General features: G+C 41.5%; 1 protein-coding gene across 4 annotated transcripts in view; it reads left to right on the plus strand.

Annotated features, from left to right (window-relative positions):
- The first annotated feature begins 145 nt into the window (after positions 1 to 145).
- rtn3 (reticulon 3) overlaps positions 146 to 12,134 on the plus strand; it is a 37,944-nt gene continuing 25,955 nt past the window's right edge. For 2 of the 4 annotated variants that reach the window (XM_034224804.1, XM_034224805.1), the window contains exons 1-2: positions 146 to 461; positions 9,894 to 9,941. In XM_034224804.1, coding sequence (XP_034080695.1) covers positions 371 to 461; positions 9,894 to 9,941 — 139 coding nt within the window. In that variant the 5' untranslated portion in view covers positions 146 to 370. The remainder of the gene's footprint in view (positions 462 to 9,893; positions 9,942 to 12,134) is intronic. The other 2 variants (XM_034224806.1, XM_034224807.1) reach the window with 2 other exon arrangements.

Raw genomic sequence — 12,134 nt, forward strand, 5'->3', positions numbered from 1 at the left:
AATGTAGGGCGGGTGTAGGACAAGTAAAATAGGGGTGGTAATACAATAATTTGATGGTGTTATTTTATCGTACATTAACGCAGTTGCAACTCATGACAGTTGACATATAGGAGCCTCAACGGAGACTTTGAACGCGTCTCACCCCGACATGTTTTTTCCCCTCCTCCATAGTCCTCCTTGTTTCCCTCCATCTCTGCTGATCTGTCAGTGCTCGGACGTTGTGTTAAGGTGCAGACCCGAGTCCCGCTCTTGGGGAAATTTAAGGAAAGTCAGACAAAATATACGTCTTTAAAGGACAGTATACGACAATTAATATCGAGACGACAGACATTTTACCTCCTTTGTGCAGTTGCTTTGAAACTACAGTAAAATGGATCCAATGACTCAGTCCGCCCAGATATCATCGTCGCAAGGGATTGCCGATGGACAAAATGCTGCTGCCAAAGAATCAAAACCATCCGGTAAGAAACAGTCTAACGTTAAGTTAGCTAGACTAGTGTCAATTTAAACTTACCCTTAATTATTTTTTAACCATGTGTGTCGTTTAAACATAAGGCATTCATAATTTCATAGGTCTAAGGTAACGTCAATACCATAACGCAATACCTCAATTTAGAACTGAAGGCATTGTATTGTAAACACATTTTATGATATTGGGTCTGTTGTTGGCATGATTGTTTAAGCTTATTTAGTTTTTAATGCGAAACACCTTTGGTAGTGAACTTATCCCAACACACCGCTGTCAATCATGCCCCGTAGCTTTGGCCCGCCCCTGGTACACGCGCTTTCTTCTATAGAGGTTATAACGCCGCGCGCAATGTCTATTATAAAATTGTCAGTTTTAAGTCGCTTTGCTAATAAGTGGTGCTTCCGTCCCGTCTATAGCTAGTGTATATAGAGCATGTAGAGCATGAGGCAAGACATTCAACTCAACTGTGTATTCGGCCAGCTAAGCAGCGAAACACATTTCTGGGTCGACACTGGTCCCCACTGAGCAGCTATTTAATCCGACGGAGACTGCGTAACTAGCAGTGCTAATTTAGAAAAACAAAAAAAAGAAATGTTGTTTTGTATTTTTGCTGTTAGCCGAATTTAAATGTAAATCATATGACGGCGAATATAGTCTTGCGTCATGTTCTACGAGATGGGTATGTTTGTTAATAAGTAAACATGACATATTATTTAAGAACAAGGTTTGAGGTGACAAAGCGTTATCGGTGCGTTATGTTGCGATGCTCTGCACTGCAGATGCATTGTTACTGGGCAACTGCCAGTGAAGGGAGCACCTCTTAAAGGCGCATTGCCCTTTTGTGTCTTCATAATAACAGTCCCAGACAATAACAGCATGCCTGAAGAGCGTTGGTACTGTCATCCATATTTGTCCAATTATTGTCACTACCTCCAGTTTTTAAGTCTTTTTCGATTTTCAGGTTTCACTGTCTAGAAAAGTCTAATTTAAAAAAAGTAATAGTTTTGTTGCCCAGGGCCTTATTGACAGGTTATTGTGTTTTTAAGGGAGTGGCTGCTTTCCAATCCATTACTGTGTTTGTGTTGTGTTAAGCTTTATGATTTACACTCCATGGCTCAATCAGTCACTACCACCAGAGCCATTTGAAAATCCTTCAAAGCCATGTTCTGTTAATCAAAAGGATTGTAGGCTTTGAAGAATTAAAGCACATGTGGTCATGGGCTTCAACTGGATATGGCAGGGTGTGGCCCACGATGCCTCAATGAGATTCAAGTTTATCACCAAGGACAGGAGAGAAAATATTAAATAAAAGATAACTACAAATCCACTGGGACACATACAGAAGCAAACAATGTCACATCATAAATCATTTAGGACCATCATTTCTTGCCATACCTACAATCATATGATGTACCGTATGATTATTAGCTTATGACAACAATGACCAAATTATAATTTATTTTATTTAATCTCTCTCAAAAATATTTAAGGATTGTTAACCTTATATATCTATATTATGTTTAAGATATATGTATAGGTTGTTCTCAAAACTGTGGCATGAACTTCATAAGAGCTAGTTATTTTCTGACAAATTGTAAAGAAGCAAAGATGGCTGTTTCTATATAAATAGTTTTCTGGCAGCCCTGAACAAACTCAGAATGATTAGGGTTGCTTTTTTTGTAACATTCCATAACAGATAACAGACATTGACTTCTGCGAACCTTAGTCATTACAGCCCTGCTGAGTCATCTACGAATGTGGGCTTTGGGCCTATCCCTGCATCGTTATCATATGGAAAGACAATGTCTTTAAATCTGTTTTTCTTACTAGTAAATAACTTCCACTTGAGTTTGCAATTGAATGTCACTTTTAACAACTTATATGTATATATGTTTGTGTAGTTTTATTTTACGAAGGGACTTCCATTTAAATAAAACCAACAAAATGAAGATATTTCTTGTTGTGAAATAGTCTACAGCTAATGATTTATTTGTTATTGATTAATCTGTCAATGATTTGATGAATGTGCTTAGGCAGACAGACAGTTAAAAGGTACACTGTTGCTTTGAGCAGTCATTCTCTATGATGTCATTGCCGTAATGTACTAATCACAGTTACATTATTTATAGTCAATTCGTTGTGTTGCAATATTACCCAAACAAGACTGGACACAGTCACAAATCCAGGCCAATGGTTAAGCTTTATTCACCTGTTTATCATATTTTATAAAAACATCCCTGTTCTCTGATCTGCTCCTGTTTTACTTTGCTGTCCATTTAAAAACAATCTTTTTGTCTGTAAATCTAGCACAACGTAAACTACTTCAGCAGTCATTCCCTCAGTACAACATCAGAAATACATGTTCTATTCACTTATTCATAGGGTTATCTAAACCATAGTTAAGTCCTTCTTTAACCACATGTTTACCAATAAAACCTGGCTTTTAATTTAAAACATCTACAGAAAGGATTGATTTGTAGTTTTTGCTGGTCACATACACAAAAAAAAAAAAAAAAAAAAATGTTGCCTCATAACTTATATGGAAGTATTCTTTCTAGTTTATCATGACATGTTCTTTTGTTCATTGCCCATGCCTTATTGCAGTAGTTTTCATAATAATCTACACAGGTCTATCTTTGCCTCAGTGGATGTAACCTCTACAGATGGCCTGGCCCTCCTCTCCAGCTCCTGTCTGTAGCTGAGACTATTTCACTTGACTTGCACACTGATGAGTGACAATAGTCACAAAGGAAGTGGCACACTTCAAAATGAGGACCTAATTTCTGAAACCACATTGCATCATATTTTCCGTGGAAGTTAGCCTTGGAATCAATCTAGGTATTGCTGCATTATGTGTAATCTCATCTCAAACAGTGAGAAGTCTTAGACCCTATTACACAAATTGCTGGCCTTTTACAGTTCTATTTTGATCTACAACCTTTTAAATAATGTTCACTGAAGAGAGAATTGGGTTATTTCCTGTGCTTTGATACTGTTTTATTGAAAACTCCCAATTTTTTATCAAACATCCTTAATTTTCCCAACAACAGAGAAATGTACATTTGATGAGTTACCATAACTGTACAGTGCATGACATTAAGGATTTTGGGAGGTGGCCCTGTGGGCCATCTAATGGCGCATTTCCACTGCAGCGGGTAGCCCCATTTAAGCGTCCTTAACCGTCCTCAAGCGGCCAGGCCAGTTTTTGGTGGCCTTTCCATATAGCCTAGTACCGGCTAGCGGGTACTTTTTCCCTCTTTTTCCGGCCCCATAAAATCGTGGTTCCCTCAGACCAGGGCCAGGGCTGAACTAGTGACGTCAACACTCTCAGCTGCTGATTGGTCAGAGAGAATTGTCACAAGATCGCGCGCGAGTTCATCCCTAGCGTCGCATATATATCTAGAAGCAAGCTTGCAGCATTTTTATAAACAGCATTTTGTAAACGGATGAGCTACAAACATGGCTACGTCTAATAAGAAAAGCACACCGTGGTCGACCGAGGAGGTGACGACGTTCCTTCATCTCATTGGGGATGATCAAATCCAGCGGGAGCTCGACGGAACAACTCGAAATGTGAACAAAAACAAAGCCGATCGCCCCGCCTACACTGCGTTGCTACCCGAGGCCTGAGCGAGGACGCTTAAACGGGGCTACCCCGTTGCAGTGGAAATGCGCCATAAGCTAATTTACAGATGGCCCTGAGCCCAATAGAGATTGCCCTGAAAAATGCGCGCGTACGAAATGACGCACGAAGGGTTTGGGGGGCCTCCCCCTAGAACATGTAGATGTTTGCAGGTCTTAGATGCTGTCTGGTGCATTCTCTAGACTGAATTATAAGATGAACCACCACAATATTATATTATACAATTTCAATTTTATTCTTCATTTCACTTGTTTGTTTGTGTTTGCTCGCTTGCATGCCCTGCATAGCTATAAGAAATACTTAAGGGTCATTCCAGAATTGGAGGACAATTTAGACACCAACATTTTTGAAAAATGAACCTTTTATTTTATAATGTTTTTTTATGTATTTAGGAAAAACAGATAATAAACCATCAAAAAAAGTGATTTGCCCAGCTAGGCATCAAATTAATATTTTCCAATTAAGAATTACCCGTTACTCTAATTATAGTAACAGGATTGAAAGTAACAGGGTTAAAAATCAATGCTAATTTTAGCTTTAACCTCAGGAAGTATTGCTAGATGTAGCATGTAATGCTACTTTCAAGGCAAGGACAAACTTGGATATCTAATGCAAGAAAGATAACTTTGAAATTAATATGCTTTATTCTGATAATATCAGTAACAGGGTTGAGTGGGTCAGAGTGCCACACTCTTTTAAGTTGTTGGTCAAGACACTTTCCATCTGATGAAGGCAAATGCCTTCCCAGATGTAAATGAGTAGAAAACATTACATTCAGTTATAACTGCCAAAACAAACGTTATTTCCACTATTATGGACCCTGTTAAAAATGTTTGTAATGTTATCTACTGTAAGTTGGTCGAACGAATGCCTCCTCATCCGGAAGCTGACCGAGCAGACCCGAGCAGCAGTCGAGAGGAGCCGAGCGCATCCGCGAAGCACACAAAATGGCGATGTTAGCCGGCAAATCTAAATCTCTTAGGTCAAAATGTCCGGTCAAAATAATTTCCCTTTAGCGCAATACCGCTTCAGTTGCGCCACTTATGTGACAGACAAGAAGAGTATGTGACAGACAAGAATAGTCAATTCTAATGTCTAACACTTAATGTGGAGAAAGAGATGTCCTGTATGGGTTGATTGTGCGTTGATCTGTTGGTAATGCCTCGGGGTTCCGGTGGGCATGTAAACAAATGCATAATGCTGCGCTATACTTTGTGGCCTCACCCAGTTGCATAGCAACACTTATTGTGTAGGTGTCTTTTAATAAGCAGGTAGTCATATCATTAGCTAGAACTAGCTGGATCTGATCGATATGGACATAAACGCGAGTCTGATCTGACAGGAGAGAGATATCAGCTGCTGCTGACGAGTCGACACGCAGCTCTGCATGATCACATGCAGCGGTGAGCGGACAAAACACACACTTCAGGTTAGAATATCACACGTAGCTATTTTAATGACCTCTCAAACTACCTAAACTAGTTATAGATAAGTTTAGTTTTACTGTCGGGTCACTCATTACTGATCCGCGACCTGCATGATACTGGCATAATAGATTGCCCGATCGGGCAACCAGCAGGTGAGGCTTCATTGCCCGAGCTAAACACTAGATGGCCCCGGGCCATCGGGCAGTCCTTAATGTCGAGCCCTGCTGTAATTGCTGTGGTTCATAGTGTACCAAACCTAGTGGTTTTAATCATTCATATCAATGTTGTTTGAAAAACTCATATTTCAGTAAATTGGAAACTATAGGTATTCAATTTAAACTACCTAAACAATTAAGCTCACAAGCAAAGCTTCAAGGAACACAGAGTTCTTTCAGCCTCCTTTCCCTCTCTCTACACTTGTCTTGCCAGCACGCCCCCACCCACCCACCCCTGCAGGAGCAGACTATATCACTGCAGCCACAGAGGCATCAGAGAGCCCTCAGGGTGGACAGTACAGGGTAGCTAGGGCAGGGAGGAGACCCGCCCTGCACCATCATTTCCACTAGGTTATGAGCTTAAGAAGCCCTAAATGCACAGTGGCAAAGCTTCCAACTCAGGTCTGCCAATGATAGATTTAACACAGATGAACGTAGTATTTGGATTGCACACTGTGACTTAATAGGTGCTTTCACACTGGAGTACTTTTCCCAGTATAGTTCCGATAGTTCTTGAAATGTTGTGTTCACACCAAAAAAATCCGGAACTAGAACTTAGTTCATGAGAACCTTTTCACCCCCTTTTTAGTCCCTGCTAGAGAGCAGGTACTTTCATGGGAGAAAAAGGTTCCCATTTCTGATTGGCTGGCCGGATTGCAAACCAGGCCCCGTAAAACTCGGAAAGGTTTTGTGAAGCCGCCATTGTATTTGCTGGCATTAGCATTATTAGCATTTGCCCAGCGCACCAACAGAGAGAGAATAACTTATGGCAACACAACAAAAAAAATGGGAGCGGTGGAGATGAGGAGGTGTCGGCGTTCTGGCGATTTACTCGGAAGGCTTCAGTAGAAGCTGCTGGGAGTCCCAGCAGCTTCTACTGAAGCCAGTCCCCAACTCCGGGGACTTCCGGCCGGGGACTTCCGGTGGCAGTATATGCCAGAGATGTGGACTCGAGTCACATGACTTGGACTCGAGTCACCAATTTGATGACTTGAGAGACTCGACTTGACAAAATCACAAAACACTTGCGACTCGACTTGAACACCAATGACTCGGGACTTGAGCCTTCTGACTTGAGGTGACTTGATCATTTAATTCAGAGGTCTCCAACACGCCAATCGCGAGCTGCCGCTAGAAGAGCAGACTCTCGTCGGGGAAAGCAGAATCTTCAGCCGCTCCTACTCTTGCTGAGAATCCTTGCAGGCAGGGGCGGGTCTTTATTTAGCTGGGCCACCATGCGGCCAATCATATGCGAGGACACACTAGGATCATACCATTATGTGAAAGAAGGGTGGGGGGCACAGCAGGTGTAGTGGTACAGGCCATCTGCACAGAGCGACGGGGAGACGGATTTAAATGCAAGCGTGTCGGAAAAAGTCAAGAAATGAGCGAAAACCGAAAAAAGAAGCAGCATCTGGCTGCTTTTCAATGATATTGGAGAAAGCAGGATTTGTAAAATGAAAAAAAAATGTTTTGGTAACCACTAAGCCCATCCTGACTTGAGACTTGACTTGGACTTGAGCGCAAAGACTTGAGACTTGACTCGGACTTGCAAAGCAATGACTTGGTCCCACCTCTGGTATACGCCGTGAAGTGGTTTTCGGCCTGCCAGTAAACCCAAAGCAGAAGAAGAAGAAGTGACATCAGCGGCTTCATTTGCCTAATCCTCCCTCAGGGACCGGTATGAACGCGATCTGCTCTTTAGTTCATCAGAACTATAGAGTTCATCAGAACTAAGTACTTGGTGTGAAAGCGCCTAATGAAGGCAGTCGAACCCTTATCCCAGAGACAAACATTTAACATTTCTACATAGCTTTATTTTTGATGTAACCAATGAATTAGTATATGAAAGGATGGTTTTGACAAACTCACAGTGATTGATCAGCAATCCTGCAGTTCCCCTCAGCTCTACAGAGGTTTTTAGCCTCTTTTAGCTCAATGTTGTGGCTGTATGACCCACACTCTCTGATCTCTTTAGCCTCTTTTCCAGCAGCTGCAATCAGCTACTACAAAAGTGAGAATGACTGTTGTCCATCAACACTAAGTAGACAGACAAGTTGTGGAGCATGTGGCAGCTAAAGAGCCATATGTTTTGTTCTCAATAGTTGGTAGAAACCTATCCTTTAAAGAAGGATTAGTATTGGGATTCATAGAGTGGCAAGAAGTGCAACAAAACAAGAATTCTAGCATTGTACTATATCTTCTAGGATAATAGAGATCTATCTGAACAGCTTTATAAGGTTATGACATGTCAGATGTTGTGTTTTCATTTTGTTCACTGCCCCCTAAAACATGACTTAATGCACCTTTAAGTAAAGCAAATGTTTAGTTAAGCAGCCTGAGCTAACTCTTTTGATCTGCTCTGGTTATATAGTTGGACATTATTCAGCTTTGATTTCTCTCTCTGCTGTGTTTAAAACACCATCACATGCATTCTTGTTCATTCCTCTTTAGATATATGTTGTGTTTTTGTAACATTTCCACAGCTTAACAGCAGTCATCAGCGTTTTCCAAAGATGCCATAAAGTATGTCTTTCCATAATGACATACTTGTGATTTTTGTTAATGTGTTGAACCATGATATTTATGCATGCTTTTAATTTCGAAGGATCTGAACTATCTTATTAGTTGTCATGTTTATGTCTACAGGTTACATATAGTTTTTGACCAGTATCTTTTTAATTCAATTCTCACCAATTTGTCCCTAAAAAGAAATGGGGAAGCACAAGAAAGACGTAGACATAGCCCTCATTGTGGTTAAAAAGTGAAGGTGTGGTGTGTTCAGAGAGTATGAATCGGAGAGAAGGAATGCTGCACATCGAGGACACACCAACCCAACCTCCCCAGCCTGTATAAACTCCTATTCAGCGTTACTGAAACAAGACGCTGCAACTCCCTTGGTAAACCTGAAATTCTTATACATCTTCAGTCCTTTCCCATGAAGAGACATTTCTCTCCTGGCATCCCCAACCAATCTGATGGAATGGAGGTTGAGGTGTGAACACTCTTAAACTTGTAACCTTGAGGAACTGTTTGCAGGTATTTGGCCCCTTACATTCCAGCCGCCACTTTTTTGGTTTCAGGCTTCCCATTGGATTCACGGATTGTCTATCATCAGAGAATTAAAGAGTTTCAACATTAACGTTGGGTGATCCGGTCTGGCTTGCAGTTGGCATTCCAGTTCATCCCAAGGGTGTTGAATTGAAGATTCAACTTATTGTTATTTCTCTGCATTTGACCCATCCTAGTGTTAGGAGCAGTGGGCTGCCATTATGTACGGCGCCCGGGGAGCAGTGTAGGGAACGGTGCCTTGCTCAGGGACACCTCGGTAGCACTTGGTCTTTCCAGGACTTCAACTGGTGACCTTCCAGTTACCAAGCCCCTATGGACTTCGTCACCACCGCCTGAATGGGGTGTAGGTTAGGGCTCCAGTCTTCCAGGCCAAACCGGGAACACTATTTCTTTATGGAGCTGACTTTATGCAGGAGGACAGTGTAAAGTAGAAACGGAAGTGGCCAAACACAAACTGCTGATCCAAAGTTGGTAGAACACTACATCATTGTATGCTGTAGTGTTAAGATTTCCCTCAAGTAAAGGGCCTCTACCAACCATGTAAAAAACGAACCAAAAAGACGGCGTTCTTGATCAGGGCTGCCCAGTTACTATTTGCTGTATAGTGTACATGAAAACTTGGACCTGTTGGTTTCTTTAGCAACATAAGTCCTTGGAGAAGTTCTCAAGACGAAATAGTGTTGTGTAGTTAAGTGGCAGGAAGCACTTCTGTTTGCTCATAGCCACACTAAAGCAAAGGGAGAAGGGCTTTTGTCTGCTGCTAAATTCAACTGTCTTGGTCTTGCCTGCATAGCAAATATAAGTGCATGTGTTAAAGTTATTGAAGGTTTACTGTAGTATATAATAAGAGCATATGCATGGGGCTACTTTGTTACCATTAGTATTGTCTGGTCTTTATTTGTAGCTTTTCGTATAGTATGTAGAGTTGATAAGGCTGGATAAGTTCACTCTTGTTTTCTCCTAATTGTACTGCCTTTATTTGAATTTGAATAGGTCTGATGGATAGGACTTATTTTCTTCCTCTTCTAGGATGATCATACTTCTGTACTTTTTATTTCCTTTTTCAGATTCCTTTCTTTCCTCTTCGCCTGTATCTCTCATTCAGTCTCCTCAAGGCAAGTGTATGGTTCTCTTACGCTGCTCGCCTGCTCTCTCCCTCCGTCCTGTTCTCTCTCGCTGGCCTGCTGCTGTACTGCGCTACCTCATCCCTCTTTCTAGTGCCCCTCTCCTGCTCGTAATCTTCTATTAAAATAGAACCAACCTAAAAAGAAACTAATAACATGGCGAACTACTGTCCTAACCCCAGCTCCTTTCCTAGCTCAACCGGTATTTACCCACCCCTCCTCCAACAAAACCTTGTCATGCTACTCCATCTGTTTCCAACACTGCTGACCCTTAGTTGCTGGACTAATTGTAAGTTATCAACGCAGCACAGCTCATGTTCTCAAAGACATATGGTATTGGTAATTCTCTTCACCACCCCCAACCCCTGCTGCAACTTGAGATGAAACCTCTCTAGCTCATGCCGTAAATAGAAATCTTGACCTATTGACAGTTTACATTGTTAGTTAATGTTAAAGCTGCAGGCATAGCGATAGTCTCAGCAGCTTCACCTTCAGAGCTTTTACTTATATGAACACGTGGTGCATTTGAAATAATGTGCCTCAGTTTATACATTTGGCATAAATAACTAGCACTCACTAACCCTAATCTAAACGAGTCTTTGTCCGTTTTAGGATTCAATGCTGCTGAGTGTTGACTCTTGACAGGACACAAAAAATTAGACATGGAAGACCATACCTCTGCAGCTGCTAGCAATCTGATCCATTTCTGTCTTTACCGCCTGCTAGTGAGCATTATTTAGGTCAGCAGCACTCACTGTAGGTACAAGATAATCCCAAGATTGCCACCTTATTTTAAGAAAGCAGAGAAGTTCAAGTTCACATTGTGCGCACAAGAGCAGAAATCTAAAAATGGATCAGGTTGGTGTCTCCGGAGGTACCAGCTTCCTGCTGCCCTAGTATCCAAGCCCGAGCTCCCCTCAGTCCCAGTAGCAGCCAGGCCCCAGAGGATGAGTGGCACTGGAGGTATCATCCACCGCCCGATGACCTGGGCCTGCCAACGCCTGTGGCAGGCCCAGGTTTCACTTGCCCTCCACCCCTATATCAGCTTACGGCTCTGTGCATGTCTCACATCCTTGCTTAAGCATTAAAAAGTAGGTTTTCTTTGAGCGTTATTTTTATTTCAGATTCTTTTTATGCTGTCATTTTCATCAGTTTTAGTAGTCTATACTAGTGTAAACAAACAGTAACCAATAGCTGTGAAAGTAGTGTTTTTTGTTTAGTGATATAGTATAATAGATTGATTAGGGAAGATAACACGAGCCACAAAGTATCCTTAGTCACAGCGTACCATTACAACACTTATGTCTCATGCATCCAAACTATTCACTATGAGTGAGGAATGACGGGACGTGACTGCACCCAGTGGAATTTGAATTACTGACTCATCTGTTTCTCACCAAAAATATCTGACTGAGCTTAAGCATTACATTTTGTAATCAGTAAAGCAATGCCTGGGGTTTCAATGTAAATTCCTTTATTAATTTGGTGTATACCCCTTTGTTAAGTCTGAGTGATAAGGAGATATATGATTGAAAACCACTTAATTTCAGATTATTTCATCACATATACTGATCCCAAGAATAACATTTCATGTTCAGGGTAAGAGAAGATTTAGCTAATTGTAACAAATGATTTTGGGGCCACATTCACATTACCTCAACTCCAGCTACTGCAGAGAGCAGATTACATAAATCAGACATGGAAGTCCACTGAGGCCTAATTTGGCAGATGGCACATCACTAGTGGCCCATTACAAATTGAACTTGTTGATAGCTGTTTTTTATAACCATGTTCATAAAGCTACTCCTGAATTATAGTCTCTCTGGAAGTTGATTTTCAAATCAAGTAGCCCTGGCTCTCTCTAGAATCTGTGGATGTGTTCTCAGAGCACGAGCTCTTATGGAATTTGTTTACTAGTACAGAGCCAGAGGACTACAATGCTGCTGGCTAGATGGAAAGTCCATTCATGTGGCCTAGTTTGAACAAGGCATTGTATTGTGGAAAAGGGGAGGTAGCAGTCCAAGACAAAGTGGACCAGTCAGTTGGCCATCAGTGGAAAAGTCTCTGTCTATGCAGTGGCAGGGGATATACAAATATGTGGATCTGAAAATACTTTATTCAAGTGTGCTTGATAGGTAAAAGTGAAATCAGTTGGAGGTTAATATAGACAATACCCTGTCCTAA

Source organism: Gymnodraco acuticeps, unplaced genomic scaffold (genome assembly GCF_902827175.1).
Source record: "Gymnodraco acuticeps unplaced genomic scaffold, fGymAcu1.1, whole genome shotgun sequence".
Lineage (NCBI taxonomy): Eukaryota > Metazoa > Chordata > Actinopteri > Perciformes > Bathydraconidae > Gymnodraco > Gymnodraco acuticeps.